The following is an 18,804-nucleotide window of genomic DNA, read 5'->3' as shown; positions in this document are numbered from 1 at the left end:
GAAATCTGGTTCTTCAATGAAAAAAAATTTTTTTTCAGATTCTGTACTGGTTAATGCTTTGTCTGTAGTAGTAGAACTGTTAGTTTTCTGAAATGTCAGACAGGTTACCAGCTACACTACATACAATATCTATTGTAAAAGTTGCATTGTTTTCAGCTTGTATCCCAGTTCAGTTGAACAGCTGGGAAGTTAAGGTGGCAACAGCTACTATAGTGATGACAGTGAGACAAGCATCACCTCTAACTTGACATGGCCAATGTATTGCTTTGCTTGCTAACAGCCAGTGTCTTCATTACTATTGCAGTAAAATTAAATATACAGGAAATACTATATTTGAATGGCAAGCTTGAATCATGCATATGCCCTCATATCTCCATAGAAAAGAGCAGGGATTTAACCACTAGAAAAATGTTTGTAATGTTTCTTCTTTGCTAATTTTCTCTCCTGTTGATGTTGTATGTTTTCTTAAGAGGAAGTTTTCCGGTGTGCTCTTCATCCTTTCTGAACTAAGTGTGCCAGTCTTAGTTTAGAGAATTTATTCCAAAACTTTCAAACTTATTATAAGTACTGTAATGGTGCGCAATGAAGAGTGTTTTGGTTGAGTGTGGGTTCTCTTTTGTCTCGTCAGCTCTTTGAAAAAAATGTGATGATACAAAAGCAGCTGAAAAGTTGTCTTGGACAAAATATGTATCTTCAAAAGGAGGTCTAAAGCTTTCTTTTTAATACTGGCTGTCACCTAGGATTCAGAACAATGAAAGGCCAGGCTTCAGCCGTCGATCAGAGTGTGCAATCAAATAACGTGCTATAAAACAGAGCGTGAGATGGTACAGACTAAACACGGAAGGTCAGTCATTTAGGGAATGCTTCCAGGGCACAGTGACTCCGAGAAAGTGACTTTGTCTTCCTCAAAACACGTAGGTGCCGGCTAAACCACTTATTTTGCATGAGTTGCTGAGCGTGTATGTGGAGGGGGAAGAGGGCGACGGTGCACATTTCCTGACGGACGCTGAGACTGAGGGCGCACTCTTTTTGTTGGAACTCACCTTCGCTCTGCTCGAGGCCCACGCCTGTGGAGGGCGGGGGCCGGGGTGAGACGGTCACCGTGTCGATCTCAGCGGCGGAGTGCGGCCCCGCTGCCCGCTCGGACACGGGCGGCGTCCGGTAGTGCCGCGGCTATGAGGGCGCGGTAGTGGCCGGGAGCGTCCGGCCCCGCCCGCACCCACGCTGGGTCCGTGCCAACGCAGCCATAGGGCCGGCGGATGTTGTGCGGCTGCGGGCCGGAGCTGAGGGCGCGGAGGGCTGAAAGTCGCACGATCCGGGGCCGGGGTGCCTCAGGGCCGGGACCAAGGGCGGCGGTGATAGCGGGTAAGACAGCGCCGGCTCCCCCGCGGCCGGCGCGCAGTGGCGCGGCCCGGAGCGGGGTGGGTCGGCCTGGGCTGTACCATGCCGGGAGGCCGGGGGGGTACCGCGCGTGCGCAGCTCCCTGGGCCGTGCGGAGGTGGCCGAGGCAGGAAGCGCCGCGGTTGGAGCACGGAAGGTGCGGGCGCGGTGCCTTCGGGGCCGGGCGGGCCGCCGCGCGTGGTGGCCGCGGGGCCCCCGCGCAGCCGGGGCAGAGTGTTGTTCACCCACCACCTGCCACTGGAGCTCGAGGTGACTCCGCCGACCTCCCGAGCGTGTCCCGGCCGCGCCGCCAGCGCGATGGGTTGGGTGGGGCTAGGCTGGCGGAAAGAGCAATAGGGAAGGGACTGCCAGCCGCGTCGAGAATTCCTGTAGCTCTTTCTGTGGGCAGGTGCTGCTGGTTTATGGATTATGAAAAAAATACGTAATTGCCAGAGGAGGTGATGCTGTGGTGGTGAATATCTCTCTGGTGATGAATGCTCCCGCTGCTCCTTGCTCCCTCAGTCGGTTTATTGATACTGAAACGTCTTGTTCTTAGGTTTGCTTTCCTGCAGTGAGTTCCTGAAAGTCTCCTGACAGTGAGATCAAGGTGCCTTTTTCAGCTCATCTTTCCAGATGTCAAGCTTTGTCTGACTCTTCAGTTTTTCGTAGTTGAAGAAAATGTGTTTATTTTCTTTCTGCAGCTAAGATGTGTTATTGATATTACTTCATCTGCTTAATGGTTTTAAAGAGAGTAGTAGTAAAACTACTACTACTTCAGAGCATCCTGAGACTAAAACAGATAGTATTCAGTGAACTGGTCTTTAACTGAATCGGTGTGCCATACACTTGTCTGAAGAGAACAAGTATTTTGCCCTTACCTATGCACCTTTGTGTCTGTATGTATGCTTACATACATGCACGTGTGCATACATTTATACATACTTGCATGTCCACATCCATACAAACATATGTGTGTGTATGTTTATATGTTAAAAAAAAGTGAGTAATATGATTTTGTTCACAGATGCCTCAGCACTGAAATTATTAATTCAGAATGAAGCACTTATCTAATAGCAGACTGTTATTTAAGTTAACTCAATATAAATAGTATTACAGTTTTTTTTCATTATAAACAGCTTTTAAGAGTGGTAGGCACTTCATTTTGGCTCGGTGCTTCCTTATTCTCAGGAAACTTGTCTGTGATCTGCAGCATGGGGAGTAACTGGTTGGAATGTACTTCTTCGGGGATTTGCTGGACCTCAACAGTATAAATCACTTGTCTGATGTAATTTAAACTGGTTCCAGTAGTTTTAAGTCCTGGGAAAATGCATGTGAAGTTCATATTGTCTTTTGTTGTTCTGTGTAATAACAAATGCAATTTCTGGAGAGGTTCTGATTCTGATCACCTAATTAATGTTCACATTTTGACTTAAATGTTTTAGTCAGTCTGGTCAAACCTTGGATTGGCAAGACAAGTAAATGGTATTGCTGTGATGTTTTGCCATCACTGTTGTTGCTATCTGTGAAAATAAGCACAAGGGAGCTGTTGGACAAATTCAAACAAAACAGAAGAGGATGCAAGCAAGGACAGGTAGCCTGGGAGGAATACAGAGAGATTGATTGAGCAGTCAGGGATTAGGTTGGGAAAGCTAAAGTCCTGATGGAATTAAATCCAGACAGGATGTCAGGGGCAATAAGAAAACCTTCCATAGTTATGTTGGTGATAAAAGGAAGATTAGGAAAAATGTGGGCCCTCTCTGAAAGGAAGCAGTAGCCCTGGTTACCCGAGACATGGAGAAGGCTGAGGTACTTAATGACTTTTTTTGTCTCGGTCTTCACTGGAAAGTGCTCTAGCCATGCTACAAGAAGGCTGGAGAGAGACTTTTTACAAGGGCATGCAGTGATAAAAACAGGAATGGATTTAAACCAAGAGTAGGTTTAGATTAGAGATTCGGAAGAAGTTCTTGTCTGTGTGGGTGGTGAGGCCCTGGCACAGGTTGCCCAGAGCAGCTGTGGCTGCCCCATCCTGGAAGTGTCCAAGGCCAGGTTGGATGGGGCTTGGAGGAACCTGGGATAGTGGAAGGTGTCCCTGCCCATGGCAGAGGGTGAGACTGGATGAACTTTAACATCCCTTCCAACGCAAACTAGTCTGTGATTTCGCGATTCTGTGCTTAATGCTAGGTGAAAAATAAGCCTTTGCAAATGAGTTTTTCTTTCTTTTTTTCCTTCAGAATTTGTCTTGCTAATAATTTCTTGCTCTTGTAATATGTTTCATTTATGAAATAGGAAATTAAGTCTAGCTGTTAAACTCTTTTTCAGATTTTTATTTTTTTAAATGGCGACATTAATTCGCACTTTAGCCGATCATAGTGATGATGTCAACTACTGCGCCTTCTCATCATCGTGCTTGGCTACTTGTTCCCTGGACAAAACAATTCGTGTTTATTCTTTGAGCAACTTCACTGAGCTTCCGTACTCGCCGTTGAAGGGCCACGCGTACGCTGTGCACTGCTGCTGCTTCTCGCCGTCGGGCCGCGTGCTGGCCTCGTGCTCCACCGACGGCACCACGGCGCTGTGGGACGCGCGCGACGGCCGCAGGCTGGCGGTGCTGCAGCAGCCCGGGGCCAGCCCCGTCAGGGTCTGCCGCTTCTCTCCGCAGGCCACCTACCTGCTGTCAGGGGCGGCGGACGGCAGCGTGGTTCTTTGGAACGTGCAGTCGTTGAAACTCTACCGGTGAGTGCCAAAAAGTTTTGGACAAATACTCTGTTTTGAAGTGATTATAGTCCAGGTAGTATGCTGTACCGTATACAAGATATGCGGACTTACACCGCTGATGGATATCGCAAAGAAACGGGGATAGGTTTTAGATGACCAAGAGATTTATCAGTAGGAGAGGGAGAAGTGCTGAGTAGCTTTTTGGTTTTTTAAGTTAAACAACGCGAACTCAAGAAGCTTTAATTTTTACAAAGTTATCTTGCATCTAAATCCTGGTTTTTTAAAAGTTCATTTCACTGATTTAACATGAGATGAGGATGCATTGCATACTGCATGCATCTGGTTTCTAAACGGTGAGTCAGCAGATTGTGATACGTAATATAGTTAGTGGAGCCTGACTGTACTGTGTGCTTTATATTGCCTTATACATAGTAGTATAAATTAAATGTTTTATTACTGGGAGTTTGGAGCCTAGGAAGGTCCTGGAAGCTTGATAATAATCCAGCAATCAGTTTGGAAACTGTGGACCTGTCCTGAAACTATATAGTTTAAGACATAAAGCAACAGAAAGAATTGGAGCTAACTAAATAACTTAAGCATGACAGTCAACATTTCACATAGGTTTCCAAGAAACATTTGAAACAAAGCAGATGAGCATATTTATTGGTGTTGAACAGTTAAAGGCATGAACCTTAGAGCTATCTTCAAAGTCCTCCTCCGCATATCTGTCTTTCAGTGAATTCTTCAGGCCAGTTGTTGTAATCTGTACTTGAGCAAGACATTATTTAGGTTTTAGGGCTCTATTACACAACTAAATTACTCTCTAAAGTTAGAAAAGTAGTTGAGAATTTGAGGAACTGATGATGTCCTCAGGATTGAGGGAGCAGCTATTTCTGAAAGACAAAGTTGTTTGATGTTGGTAGTCCCCTGTCAAGCACGTCCCTCCTTATGTGGCCTCTTTGCCTTTTGCCTTCCACAGTAGTGATTTATGTCAGAACTGTACAGGTTTAAAAATGATTGATTGTAGTTACTTGAAATCTGGAAATTTGTCCATGAACAGAATCTTACAGATTTTTGCCACCATGTTTTTTGTAATACAGAAAAAAACACTGAAATGGTGGTTTTGTTTTCAGACAGTAAAGAGATACTGATAACCTCTTTTTTCCTCCTTTAAGAAAAATAGGGCAACTCAGTCATTAGTATTCTGAAGTCTGAGGGTTTATCTGTTTTGAGATATTGCTAGTGAAGAGGTTATATTTGTTTTATTCAGAATGCTTGTTGCTGAAGGGAAAAACCCAGAAATATGAAAACATTATTTCTTACAACTGTATGCCATTAATTCATGCAGTGATGCATGTTTTAGACCTACGTCCTGATTTTCTTCTAGTTGAATGGTGAATGTATAATGACTATGTAGAAGGTATATTGTTGTTACAAGCAGAAATTATTCTGCTTTGGTGTTTTCATTGTAGAGACATAAGAAAAAACTTGAACATTCCCATCCTGTCCCCTTCAACTATTAAAAGTTCATTTCAGAGTGTTAACAGGCCAGTAGTAGTCAGCTTAACTTTTTATCTATTTTGGGATATGTATGTGTGTATGTATTTTCAGCTGATGAATTTTTTTATTGTCATTTGTAATTGCAGATAGAAAGATGCACATGTCCTGTTTTTAAAAGCTGAGATCAATATCACATAGAAATCATCAAGGTACTTAAAAATTATGTCAGAGGAAGTTAGTTAACTGTCTAATGTCAGTGTGTGGTCCTCTGTTTCTTTTGAAACAGTTGATTGTGTTGGTGCTGAAGAAGAGAAAACATTGTACCATCCTGTTTTGTCACTTTACTAAATATATGGATGGTATTTATAATAAAATATATAATATTTGCTCCTTATCTGCTCAGCTGTTGTAATTGACTGTTCAGATAGTGAAGTAAGATGGCTATTTAAATAATTTCATTGATGGATGTGAACAACATGAAAGCAAGTTGACTTGTGTGTATTTCTTAGTGTTCTCTATCTCCTGTTCAGTAGTTAAGTTACAAAGCTGGTGTTTGGCCATGCTCTGAACAAGTCTTAAATGCATGCTCTGAACATGTACAATGCTGTTTATTTTACTGTTGTTTCCAGAGCAGAATCTGCAGCTTTTTGTGTGAAAAAGGCAAGTTTTAAAAGCTGCACTAAAGAAAAAGGATTGTACATTTTAAAATGGGAAGCACTGTAGTGGATTTGATAGTATTCTAAGTGATAGAATTAGGAGAGACCATACTTTTTAGAAGGTCCTCGGTCTGATCAGTGTGACACTGAGGAAAATTTATTGACTTGTCTTCTGTGACATTAAGTTTGACACCCCTAGCAGTAAATAAAATTTCTATCAGTAAAAGAGAATTAGCAGCTGTTCTACAAAAAACGATGACAGCATAAATAGGACTGACATTTTTTGCCATGTGGCTGTTTCTTATGGCTGTGATTTTCTCCCTGCACTTAAAGACTCAGCTATGCATGCTTGGCTGGATCTGGTGTCCATTAAAAGGAGTGAGACTCTTCTGATTAACTTTAGGTTATCAGATAATGTAAAGGATGTCAGGTTGACCCCACTTCTTTCCTGAGGGTTGGCCACACTTCCATATCTGCTAGAAATTTTCTTTAAAGATCAGTTTTACAAAGTACTTTGGCTGGCATAGTTAAGATACAGAATTTCTCTTCCGCATTGCTTTTTCTTGTGTACAAGTTATTCAAAATTAACCCCACATCATAAATCACAAAGTATTCTACTCAGCTACAGCTTATCATATGGGTTAGTACGTGTTCTCTTTTGTCTCTAAAAACAGAAGAGAAGAATTGTCAGTCTTTTTTCCCCTTGTTTGTGTACATGTAAATCTATGTTAATGGTAGTTGTGTATTTATACTTGACTTTTAAAATGTATCCTGCCATAAAATTTTAACAGTGCATTGTGCCTTATAAATGTTAAATCCATGCAAATTGTCTTTAGTTTGAAAATTATTTTATCATTCAGTTAAAATTATTGCCTTGGGCTGCCATCTCATGTTTTTCCTCCTGCAGTCAAAGAGCAGGTCTGGTCCCTGCTGCAGAGCTTATTTTGCTCTCTTTTCATAGTTGGTTTGAGTTTCTCATTCTTCTCTTAGCTAGTTCCAAAGTGCAAAACTTAGCAGAGTTTGGCTTATTGCATCAGACTGCATTTGAGACGTCACTTCTGTAGAACTTTACCTACTCTAAATTCAAATCCTGTGTACTCTTGCTTTTCAGATCTGGGAATGTTAAAGGTGGTTCTTTGGTGGCTTGTGCGTTTTCTCCCAATGGAAATTTCTTTGTCACTGGATCAACAAGTGGTGATTTAACCATTTGGGATGATAAAATGAGATGCCTGTGTAATGAAAAAGCACATGATCTTGGTGTTACCTGCTGTGATATTTCTTCACATCCAGTATCTGGTTAGTTACTTAACTCTTCAGGGGAGGAACATATAAAAAAAGAGATACTTGATTTCTCCCTAGCTCTTGTTTTCATATTCTTTTTGCCATTGGTGCTCAAGATACAAATGACCTTGTGAAGAGCTGATGTTTTAGAATATTCTGAATATTCTTAAGTAAAGATTGTGGTCAGGTTGGTGGAAAGGAATGTACTAGGTCAACAAACAAGATGATAACTTTGAGTAGCTAATTACCCCGTGGCAGACAAGGATTTTAGAAGATGCAGTGCTAGATTACCATTCACCCTTGACTCTTTCATACTTTGGTTCCCAAGGAACAGGGCTGTATTAAAACAATGCAGAGAGCTGTAAACCTAATCAGCTAAATGCTTGAGCTGTGGAATATTAATAGATACACTGTTTTCCTGCACCTGACTTTCTCACTTAGAGGAATTTGGGAGAGTAATGCGCCCAGAATGTCCTACATTCCACTAAGATGTTCAGAAATCTTAGAGCTGTTTTAGCATTTGACCACACAGTCATTTGTTTCTAATGAAGGTTAGGAAATTGGGCAGAAGCCTCATTATCAGCTTTAGGAAGTAATGCAGCAACTTAACAACCTTGTGTGTATACTTTCATGCTTTCCAGATCTACTGTTGAGACAAAGTGTTCATCAAGATATTTAGGCTCTTGTTTTCAGAATACACAAGCTGCCCTTTCAAAGGCCCCAAAAGTTATAGCTGAGCAGCCACTTGGATCTTCAAGTGCTGAACCCAGCAGTAAGTACTGCTGTGTGTGCACCACATTGTCTAAGGAGGTGGTGCAGAGTAGGAAGAAAACAGGAGAAGCAGTTGGGAAGAAAGCAGGACAGAAGCAGGAGGAAGCTGAGGAATTAGGATGTGAGCATACACTTCAGAGAATTAGTGATTGACAGTACCAAATCAAACAAATGTGTGTCCACTGAAAGGTGTAGGACCTTTCTTGGTGAAAATACTACACAAATAACTCCATCGTGAACTAAGAGTTGCATCTGAGGGCAAAAAAGCATGTTGCAGCTGAAACAGATCAGAGTGTAATTTCCACCACTCCATTTCATATTGAGATTATTCTCTTGGTTTAAAAATTACATTAGCAACCCTTCAGCCTTCTGCCAAGATAAAGTGAAACAGGCAATGAAGCAGGTATTTCCTACACTGGAGATTTGTTTTAGCGGATTTATGATCATTCTTGATTTTTTTTTTTTTAATCCATGTATTATTGAATGTCAACGTATTTCCTTTCGTGTGTTTCTGTTTAATCATCAATGGTTGAACCTTCTGGGATTTTTGGCAGATTTAACACATCATGAAATGCATACAAGTAGTGCTTATCCAGTAAAATTAGAGATAGTTTTAAATTGAGACTCTCTTTACCTGCTTAATTCAGAGCAAGTTTTGATCCAGAGTGTCTGATAGGTTCTTTGCGCTTCAGGCTGTAACAGGTGGTTCTTCTGCCTTTGAAGTGGATTCAGTCACAGTTGCCTAGGAGCTCATGAGATCTAGAGCAGTTGTGGTGGTGTTCGGAAGAGTTTGCCATCTTAAGGAATATAGGTCAGGTAAGGAATAAAGTCAGGCTCCTGAAATTTAGGAAGGCAGACTTCCAGCTCTTCAGGGAGGTTGTCAGTGGGATCCCCTGGGAGTCTGCCCTCGGGGACAAGGGAGATCTTTAGGGATGTCTTCTACTGAGCGCAAGAGTCAGTGATCCCCAGGAGCAAGAAACTGGGCAAGGAAGGCAAGAGACTGGCATGGCTGAGTCAGGAACTGCTGGTCATGCTAAAAGGCAAGAAGCAAATGCACGGGAAGTGGGAACAAGGACATGTCACCTGGTAAAAGTATAGACATGAATTATGATTGTGTAGGGAGGGGGTGAGGAAGGCCAAGGTGAAGCTGGAATTGAACCTGGCAAGGGGTGCAGTGTTCACAGCCTCTCACTCGCTAACACCCCCCAAGTCCTTTTTGGCAGGGCTGCTCTCCACCTATTCACCCCCCAGCCTGGATTGTTACTGAGGGTTGCCCCAATCCACATGCTGCACCAGCACTTGAGGTTCCCATGGGCCAGCGCTTGAGCTTGTCCAGGCCCCTCTGGGGTTCTCCCAGGTCCTTGTCCTTCTGGTGTGTCCCCTGCACCACTCAGCTTGGTGTCATCTGCACATTTGCTGAGGGTGCACTTGCTCCCTTCTGTGTCATTAATGAAGATACTAAATAGCACTGGTCCCAGTATAGAGCCCTGAGGGAGCCACTGCTCCATTGGCACTCTGAGCCATTGACCACTCCCTTCAGGTTGCAACCATCCAACCACTTTCTTATGCATCTAACAGTCCACTCATGGAACATGATAATTCAGAAATGTTCATAGCCACTGAATCAAGAGGGGAAAGCTATTAAACTATTATTGTTTTATTTAATATTTAATGCAGTATTTACTGAGTGTTTGGCTGGACTGCAGTCATGAAATGTCAATTTATAAAAATGAAAAGTTGAACAGGTAAAAGTATGAAAATTCCCTGTCAGATACTCTCAAATTTTGTACATGCATATGTTGTTAATTTTGAGAAGTACTGAACTGTAGAAAAAATGGATATAACCATATAATTTAGGTTAAAAGACTAGTGGTGTAGTCAGAGGAATGAAGCACTTACCATCAAGAAAAAATATGAGCACAGCTCTGGTCTTTATCTACTTAATCAGGAAAGAGTATAATGATACCTATTTCTTAAGTCCAAATGGTTTTAGAACTTCTGCAATGATTTTTATGCTGATACGGTTTACTGACCTGCTGTTATTTTCAGTGTTTCTGACTCCCATTTATATATTTTAATTTTATCAGATAGTGAAAATGGATTCAAATACTTCCAGATGGCTTCTTGTGGACAAGATAATCAGATCAAACTCTGGCTTATTTTGTTTGCAGATTTCTTAGGTTTGTATAGAAATGTTTTTTGAATATACCAATGTCTTAGGTCTTCAGTGACAATTTAAATTGAAAATCAGATTTATACTGCTGGATTCACAGTCAGACTAACCACAAGTTGAAAGTTTTTTTTTAATTATTAGCTGGAGAACAGCTAAGGCATTCAGCACTTTGTGATGCTGTGCCATGTAGATTTTATTTAGCATTCTATTTATCAACAAGTAGTGAAAGCAAAGATTAAAAAAAAATTATACTGTGGCCTTTGAACAGGTTGATAGGTTGAAACCTCTTAATCTGCCTGGCCAGGGAGAGATTTGCTTTCATATTTCAATATATCCTGGGCCTTGAATAAGAGCTGGAGAAACCAGTGTTGGCTCCTGCAAAAACTGCAATGTAGAGACTAGGTAAATTGCCAAAAATATCTTCAGTGGGTACTTTCTGTAATCTTTTTTATATAAAAGTATGTAAGGATTAATACTGTGTGTACAGATAAACATTTAATTATCTAAAATCTTGTGAGACGTGCTAGGACTACAAAGTGAGACAGTTGGAGATATTAAAAGCGAAGTTGTCTCCATGGTCTTTTTATCCCCTTTTTTGTAAACAGTATGTCACAGAGTCACATCTTGGTGGAGCTTTGGGCTTCTTAAAGCAGCTCGTGTTATACCTTGTCAAATATGGCCATATGTAACAATTTACTTTTTGCATTTTTAGGTGTTGAGTTAAAATATAAATGCACACTGAATGGACACTCTGCCCCAGTTCTGGCTTGTGCATTTTCCTGTGATGGACAGATGATAGTCTCAGGGTAAGCAACACCTTGTTGAAATGTTTGTCTGTCCAGGTTCACACTTCAGTATTTTCAAACAGAAATTTCAAAAGATTTCTAAATATTTAATACCAGTAATTAAGGAATAGTTCTGTGACCTCTAGAGCTGTTGAAGTGTCTTTACAATCAGTCTGTATCTAGTAGGTGATGGAGTTTGAAATCTCGGGTTGTGGAAAAGCTTAATGAAACAGTTTCCTTTTCCCTCTCTGCATCATTTTAATGTCAATGTGGTTTTTTTAAGGTCTGTGGACAAGTGTGTCATAATCTATGAAACTGTAAGTATAGCATAATACAAGACCATATCTTGGGTTATTGTCTTTAAATATCAGCACTGCTTCTGCAGGGTCTTATAAATGAAAAAATATTAAAGAATACAAATGATACTGAGCCAAAATATTTACGTGCATTTGGGGGTTGGAGGGGAAGGAGTCTAAGGAAAAATATCTCCTGAGAGCTGATCAGTCTTTCTCACGTTTTATTTACATGGTGAGGATTTGTCAGTTGATTTCTCTGCAGTAGGGTATTACTCAATTAATTCCATACTTATAAGTATTACTAGTTTCATATTGAAGCGGAAGGATTGTTTTGTTATCCTAACTTTAGCTTAGCTTCCAAAGCAAGAAGGACTGTGCCATAAAATCAGGAATGGTGATCATAGAAATTCTGTAGTTATATGTAAAGTGCACATAAAATAGAAGCATAATAAAGAATTCAAGAAATTTTTTATAGTAATACAATGTCTTTAAAACGTATTGTTGAAGCATTTTCTGTAATAATGTTGTTACATCCTTTGTGAGTCACCTCTAAGTGGTATATATCTTTAGTACTTTATAGTATTAAAAATAATAATTTTGCTGAAAATGAAGAATGAACAAGTTTTAAGCTTCTTCAGCTTGCTCTGCACATACCTATTGTATTGATACAATTTTTAAATTTGCATTAAAGTTTTTCACCAAAATCACTAATATGATACCTTCACAGTTTTTGGCCCAGTTATTTTAGTAATTTGAAATTTAGACAGGTAGAAGTCCTCTAGAGTTTTGGAGCCTCAGAACATTGAAAGATGAAGGAAACCACAGCCTAAGTATTTCTTAATACTGTTCATCAGCTTTTGTGGCCTTAGGTTTTTATCAAATGGGACAATAACTTTTCTAGTTGTAAGATTCTCCTTTGGAGATACTCAAAACCTGCCTGGACACCTGCTCTAGGTGATGCTGCTTTAGCAGGGGGGTTGGACTAGATGATCTCCAGAGGTCCTCAACCATCCTGTGATTGTCTGGGGAAAAGTGGTGACAATAAACCTTTGTGCGAGGGAGAGAGATTTCAACCAATATTAGGGCATTTTGATCATGTTGGACAGTTGAAAATACTGGAGTACTGATTGATCAATTAGTGATTCAGAATAACTTTGCTCATCATTCTTCCAACCTGTCTGTACCTGTCAAAAAAATGGTATTTTTCATTGGAGAGAAGATCTTTCAATAGTAAGTTAAAACTGCCAAAATTCAGGAACTTGGTTTTTTAGTAGTATTTAGTAGTCAAATAGGAGAATAGGCCGAATAGGTGTGGTTAATTATTGGTCCAGTTGAATGATTGTGGGTTGACCCTCACATTGACCCTTTTGGTCATCTCTAATACAAGATTTGTGGAAGAAATGTCTTTATCTACACAACCAACCAGCCAATATGGATTTAATTCAGTTAGTGTTTTTGGCACTGCTCTCCCTTCATGTTCCATGCTGGCTGATTGTGCAGGGTAGCAGTGCTCCAGGGAATTGAACAGGGGGTTCAAGCAGGAAATTCAGGTTGCATTTCTGACTCTGGTGCTGATCAGCTTTGTCAGGGTTGTGTAACTTTTCTGAAGGTAACTTCTGTCACCTTTCAAGAAGCAATATTCCTTATTTTGAAAGGAAGCACAGAAGTGAAGAAACTTTTTTTTATTCTTTAAGATTTAGAATCACAAAAATCTCTTTTACAGAGTACTGGCAATACCCTTCATACTTTGTCTCAGCATACCAGGTAAGAAATCAGCATGATTATTCTGTTTCATAAATAAAATAAATTAAATCCTTTTCTCAAATTTTCACACTGTTTTTTTATTTGTAGATATGTTACAACTTGTGCTTTTGCACCACATAGTCCCTTACTTGCCACAGGTTCAATGGATAAAACTGTGCACATATGGCAGCTTGACTTTTTGCAACCCTGCGCAGGTCAGTGTGTGAAGTATTTGTAATCTGTTCTTTAAATTCAAAATACCGTTTGAAGATGCAAAAATCGCACATTCTGATCTGCACTTGATGTGTAACCTCAGGATTGTGTGCATGTTGTTTATCTTCTAATTGACCTGATCAATGCCCAAAAGAGGTATTCTCTTTTTGTTATTTTGTAAAGAAAAATATCCTATATGTATCTTATTTTTATTAATTTGCTGTATCTGTTTTTCTGATATTTGCTCTGGACAGTATTTAAGAGATGAATATTATTGTCAGAGTGCTGAAAGACTTCTTCAACACCTATAATTTGTGATGAGTTGAAAATCCGCTAATTGCAAGCGTAATTGTCAATTAGAAATGCACCTTACCAGTTGTTACAGGTGAAAAACTAATTGTACAAATGACGTTAGTACCATTAGTATAGGATAACTAATGGTAGAAATTGCATAAGCACCTAAAATTTGTGGAACAAAGGAACATGTCTTTGTTCACAGCACAACAGGAGGTTCGGACTTCAGTGTGCCTTCTAAGGAGGTACGAGTTGATTCCAGTGTCTGCTAACACTTCTCTGGTTGGTTGTTCAATTCAAATTTGACAGAAATATAGGCATCTAGGAGATTAAATTCCTCTAAACTTTGAAAATTGGAAGGTAAAAGGCAAACCCAAATTAATGCCCTCCCTCCCAAAGTAATGTCTAATATTTCTTTCATTAGAGAAGAATGTATAGCACTGAGAACACTTAAAAATAGGGTCCATTAGTGACATTGTTTCTTTGAACTGAGAATTTCATTATTGGTTTTTTTTTGGCGGTTGTGGTGAGGTGGTTTTTTTGGGGGGGGGGGGGGGGGGGAGGGAGGTGGTGTTTGGTTGGTTTTAATTTGGTTTTTTGTTTGTTTTGTTTCTTAACTCTTTTCCATTTCCAAAGGAGATACTATAGAAAATGAATCAAAGGTGGCTGTTGAGGACTGGTCAGAGGATGATGTTTCAGCCTGGCTCTGTGCACAGGATTTAGCAGACTTTGTTGGCCTTTTCAAAATGAATAATATTGACGGCAAGGAACTACTGAATCTTACTAAGGAAAGTCTTGCTAATGAATTAAAAATTGGTAAGAGTACTGAAATCCAAATAGTTTTCAATCTCTAGAGCACATTGAAACGTTGGAATGAAAGCAGGTTAGGAGTTCCATACATGGGGGTTTTTTTCCCCTGAAATGCCTTTTTAATTTCATTTCCAGGGCTGTTAAAAATCCCCTAGTGTTACATTGTCCGCAGTATTCCTTTTTTTGTGGGGTGGGTGTGTGTGTGTGTGTTCTCTCATCCCTGGAGACATACAGTGCACTTCTACTAAGGATGCTGTTAAATAGTCTTATCTGATTTTGTTTCTATTTTCCTTTCTTGATCTTGTATTATTAAGCTGTGGAAAAGGAATTTCAGTTTTTCTCTACAATTCATGTTTCTCACTTTGGTAAATCGGGTGGTCTACAGTTTTTCCTGTCAGCCTGCAAAAGTGCCACATTTAGAATAGCGTGTGTTCACCAGCCTTGAATCGAACAGTGAAATTCTGAAGTGTGCATTTGATGATGACTTTTGGTAAGGATCAAGAAAAGCTTTCTAATACATCAAGTTCATACATTGTCCTGTTGTTTTATTGCAAAACTGATTACATTTTAGAAGGAATCACAAGGAAGCACCATATTAGTAATGATTCCACAGTGGTTATTATGAAATAAGAAATTTAGGGATAGTGAACTGCACTGAAGCTTTCAAAATACAAGTTCTCTATTAATTTTGATGGCCAGATTTAGGTGTAAATTAGGTGCTAATACGTTTGTCAAAGTGAGGACAAGTATAAGAAAAGGCTGAATGAAGTAAGAAACCTTTTAAAAAGTACGGTTGGATATTCATTGTAGAAAGAATGCTCCCTTCCTTTTTTGTTTTGTGTGTGTGTGTAATTGGTCTATATTAGATCATGTTATCTCTTTGTACCAGCTGGCTTTTTTGAAGTCTAGAAAAAACAGAGATGCTAGGAATTTGTCAGGAATTGTTATCCATGAAAGACACTTGGCTTCCTCAGTTTATGCAAACATTTCCTTAGCATTGAAATAGCCTAAAACTTTGTTGCAGCAATTGCCAGCTGAGGCTAATCAGATAATGCTGACTAGAAAGTTCTGTGAGAATTGAATGTAGTGTGACCAATGACATGGTACAAAGAGAGTTCTCTGGGGAAAGAAATCAACAAAGGTATAGAAATTACGGCCTCATGTATCTGACTTGAAAAATTGCTCTCTATATGCCATAGCTCAAGCATTTACAAAGTAGGAAAATACTGTCTGCCTAAAATGAACAAGATTTTCAGTGTTACTCAAATTCCCATTCAACTAAATTTTAGGAGTCTACAAATGCTTGAATGAGCATGTCCTTTCTCCCCTTGATAACCTGTTTCCTTTGCTCTAAGAACATGACCTAAGATCTTGCTAAAGAACTCTACAAGTACAGTCTCTGCAGTTTGGAGGACATCAGTGTTCTTTTAAAAAACACAGGCTCAGGTGTCTTTCAGTTGTGCCTTTGTAAGCCCTAGACAGCAGTACTGTACAGCAGGTGTAGTGTAACAGAGGTGGACATTGCCAGGTGTATCAAACGCTGAAGTGAAGGGGCTGAAGGGAAATCCAGTCTCTTTGGAGGTGCTGGCAGCACTTGTGCACAGCTGTCCCTTCCCACTGGTACTGCTTTGTCCCATCCCAAGGGCCAGCACTGCAGTGTCCCGTGCCAGGGTGTGGCTGCAGGGCAGCGTTGCACTTGCACTGTGTGTCAGACCACTGCTCTGCCGTGGCTCTGCTGCACTTGCACTGGTTTTACTGGTTGCTTTCATTACTCCTCCACGTTCTGTTGCACAGACAGCCTGTGGCAGAGCTGACTGGAGTGGGGGCCGGGCCTGGCTGCAGGCTTTTGGTTTAGGGGAGTGGTGAGATGGAGCAATGTCTCCTGTGACACAGCTGCTGACTATTCCAAGACCTGACCTCTTTGTCTTACCTGTCTGTGCTGCTCACTTCATGTACAAATAATTTTTCAGAGTCTCTAGGCCAGCGCAGTAAAGTTCTCCAGAAAATTGAAGAACTGAGGATGACAATGATCTCGGTTTCTGTTCCTGTTCCTGATGAGTTCCTATGTCCTATAACAAGAGAGCTTATGAACGATCCTGTCATTGCCACAGGTATGTCTTTACATGACATGGATTAAAACTAATTACTTGAGGGTAAAGATAGGCCTCTTTTTGTGTTCCCACACCTATCTTATCATCAGGCTTAGAAAGATAAACTACTTTAAATAGCTGTTGGCAACAAACCAGAATTATGGTAAATGTTTAGTTTGCTGAATTACAGCTCTGATACAGAGAGAAATACCGTATCAAGCAACTTCTTCCTTTTTCTGATGTGCCTCCCTTTATGTGCCTTGTCAATATAATTACAAGCCTAATTACAGCGTTGGCTCAGTAAGTGCAAAATGAAATTTTGCATTCAGTGGGACAAAAAGCAAACAAACCAACCAACCCACCCAATTTCCCCACCCCGCCCACCAAAACCCCAGGCTTGTTACTATGCATAGCACACTATCTCTAGGGCACTTACTTAAAAGTTTGTACAGAATGAGACTCCTTTAAATTCACCAAACCCTTAGAACTGTAATATGCCAGGAGTGTAAGATATTATGTAGTGAAAAAACATTTTATGAAGAACTAGTGTTTTGTAGCTCTATTCTTGGGGGGGACAGGGAAGGAGGACCATACAAGCATCAGAAGATCAGTGTATTATTTGTGTTGCTCTGTAAATAGTGACTGACTTCATCCAGGTCTGAGGTATTAGGGCAGACTTCTGAGAATTAAAATGGTCAAAATATAAAGACATTTGCTAACTGCTGGAGTGATGGCTTTATTCAATAAAGAGTAAGGAGACAGAGTATAGCCCTGCATTAGAGGAGGGGCATAGGGCACAGGTTTATATTCCACCAGAGATACTCCTGGGTGACTGTGCCAGCTGACACTTGGCTGGGGCCTGATTTCTGTTCTTTGAGGAACAGCTTGTTCAGCTACCAACCCTTAAGAGCCAAAGTCCTGAACCTGGCCAGGTTGTGAGGGCTCTGTAGAGGCGCAGCTCAGCACTGGCTCAGCCAGGTGGGCAAGCCCCCTGTTCAGTAGAGCAGCAGGCAACTTTAGCTGTGTTAGGCAATTGATGGTAATGAGCTTTTACTTCACATTATGGACCATTCAAACTGAAAAGAAAGTCTTATTTAACATGTGCATAATATATTTTGGTACTTTGCAGGCAGTGATAGATACATGAAACTAGCCTGAACTGTTTATACCCACAGTAAAGATTTCACATACAATGTACTTACTCTAGATCTCAATTTTCCTGTTTGGACATATTTCCTTTCTTCCCTTTTACATTTAAAAAGCTAACATCTGCACAGTGCCACAGCCTCTGTAATACGAGCTTTTGTTGTTGGTTTCTTTGCAGATGGCTATTCCTATGAAAGGGAAGCAATGGAAAACTGGATCAGCAATAGACGATCTAGTCCCATGACGAACCTTCCTCTCCACTCTCTTATGCTCACACCAAACAGGACACTAAAAATGGCCATTAGTCGCTGGCTAGAGACTCAGCAGAAGTAGTTAAACCACTGAATTTTGAAATTGTTTCTTAAAATGAATTGAAATTTTATGCAGCTAAAGGAATTAATTGTATCAGAAACAAATGGAAAGAAAAAAGTTGTGTTTCTGTTTTGATCTGTGGCTGGTTCAACCTTCACGAAACTCCTAGGAAAACTCTTTTAAGTTCCTGGTAGTTCTACTTTGTGGTACTTCTGTTAAAGAATGAAGTACTCAAACTCAGTTTTTCAAATAAAGTTTTAATTTTTACTACATTTATGAGTTTTTGAGTCTTCACCTTGCCAAGTCAGTCTTTCAGAAGGTAAGAAATAGCAAAGTATAGGATCTGTATTTCTTTTTCTACTCTAACAAACCAAAATGTATCTTTCTCTGTTCCCCATTAGTGGACATGTAGTTGGAAAAGCTGGGAGAGTGTTTCTCCTGTAACTGTCAGGAACTGCATCTCATCCCACAGGTATATTAATAATCTTTATTTTGTATGGAAAGAGTACAGTAGCTGTGCAAAAATAGAACTACAGGACAAGACTAATATAGGACTTGTACAAAATATCAAAGAAACAGTAAACAATAAATAAGCTAAAGTGTAATGATGCAAACTCCAAAAGGATTTGTAGAGCTGGG

At 40.3% G+C, this 18,804-nt stretch overlaps 2 protein-coding genes across 7 annotated transcripts in view; one reads left to right on the top strand and one right to left on the bottom strand.

Annotated features, from left to right (window-relative positions):
* Window positions 1-1,029: 1,029 nt before the first annotated feature.
* WDSUB1 (WD repeat, sterile alpha motif and U-box domain containing 1) lies at window positions 1,030-18,437 on the top strand. Of its 6 annotated transcripts, none has more exons than XM_082285286.1 (11): window positions 1,030-1,365; window positions 3,700-4,113; window positions 7,363-7,547; window positions 10,391-10,483; window positions 11,189-11,282; window positions 11,545-11,578; window positions 13,281-13,321; window positions 13,409-13,515; window positions 14,444-14,623; window positions 16,588-16,728; window positions 18,032-18,437. In XM_082285286.1, exons 2-11 carry the CDS (start codon window positions 3,716-3,718, stop codon window positions 18,184-18,186), a joined length of 1,428 nt encoding a protein of 475 aa, XP_082141412.1. In that variant the 5' UTR covers window positions 1,030-1,365; window positions 3,700-3,715; the 3' UTR covers window positions 18,187-18,437. The 6 variants fall into 6 exon arrangements, with proteins under 6 accessions (XP_082141412.1, XP_082141410.1, XP_082141414.1 ...); XM_082285284.1 differs by lacking the exon at window positions 1,030-1,365 and adding an exon at window positions 1,476-1,537; XM_082285285.1 differs by lacking the exon at window positions 1,030-1,365 and adding an exon at window positions 1,568-1,650.
* Window positions 9,024-18,804, bottom strand: part of TANC1 (tetratricopeptide repeat, ankyrin repeat and coiled-coil containing 1) — a 72,198-nt gene continuing 62,417 nt past the window's right edge. Inside the window, exons 28-30 of the transcript XR_014226582.1 lie at window positions 17,910-18,041; window positions 16,548-16,686; window positions 9,024-9,336 (exon numbers count right to left, since the gene is read on the bottom strand). The gene's annotated coding sequence lies outside the window, so the exon portion shown is untranslated. The remainder of the gene's footprint in view (window positions 9,337-16,547; window positions 16,687-17,909; window positions 18,042-18,804) is intronic.

This window comes from Coloeus monedula (assembly GCF_965178545.1).
Source record: "Coloeus monedula genome assembly, chromosome: 7".
NCBI lineage: Eukaryota > Metazoa > Chordata > Aves > Passeriformes > Corvidae > Coloeus > Coloeus monedula.
Note: the sequence above shows the minus strand (reverse complement) of the source record. Positions and strands in the feature narration are given on the sequence as shown.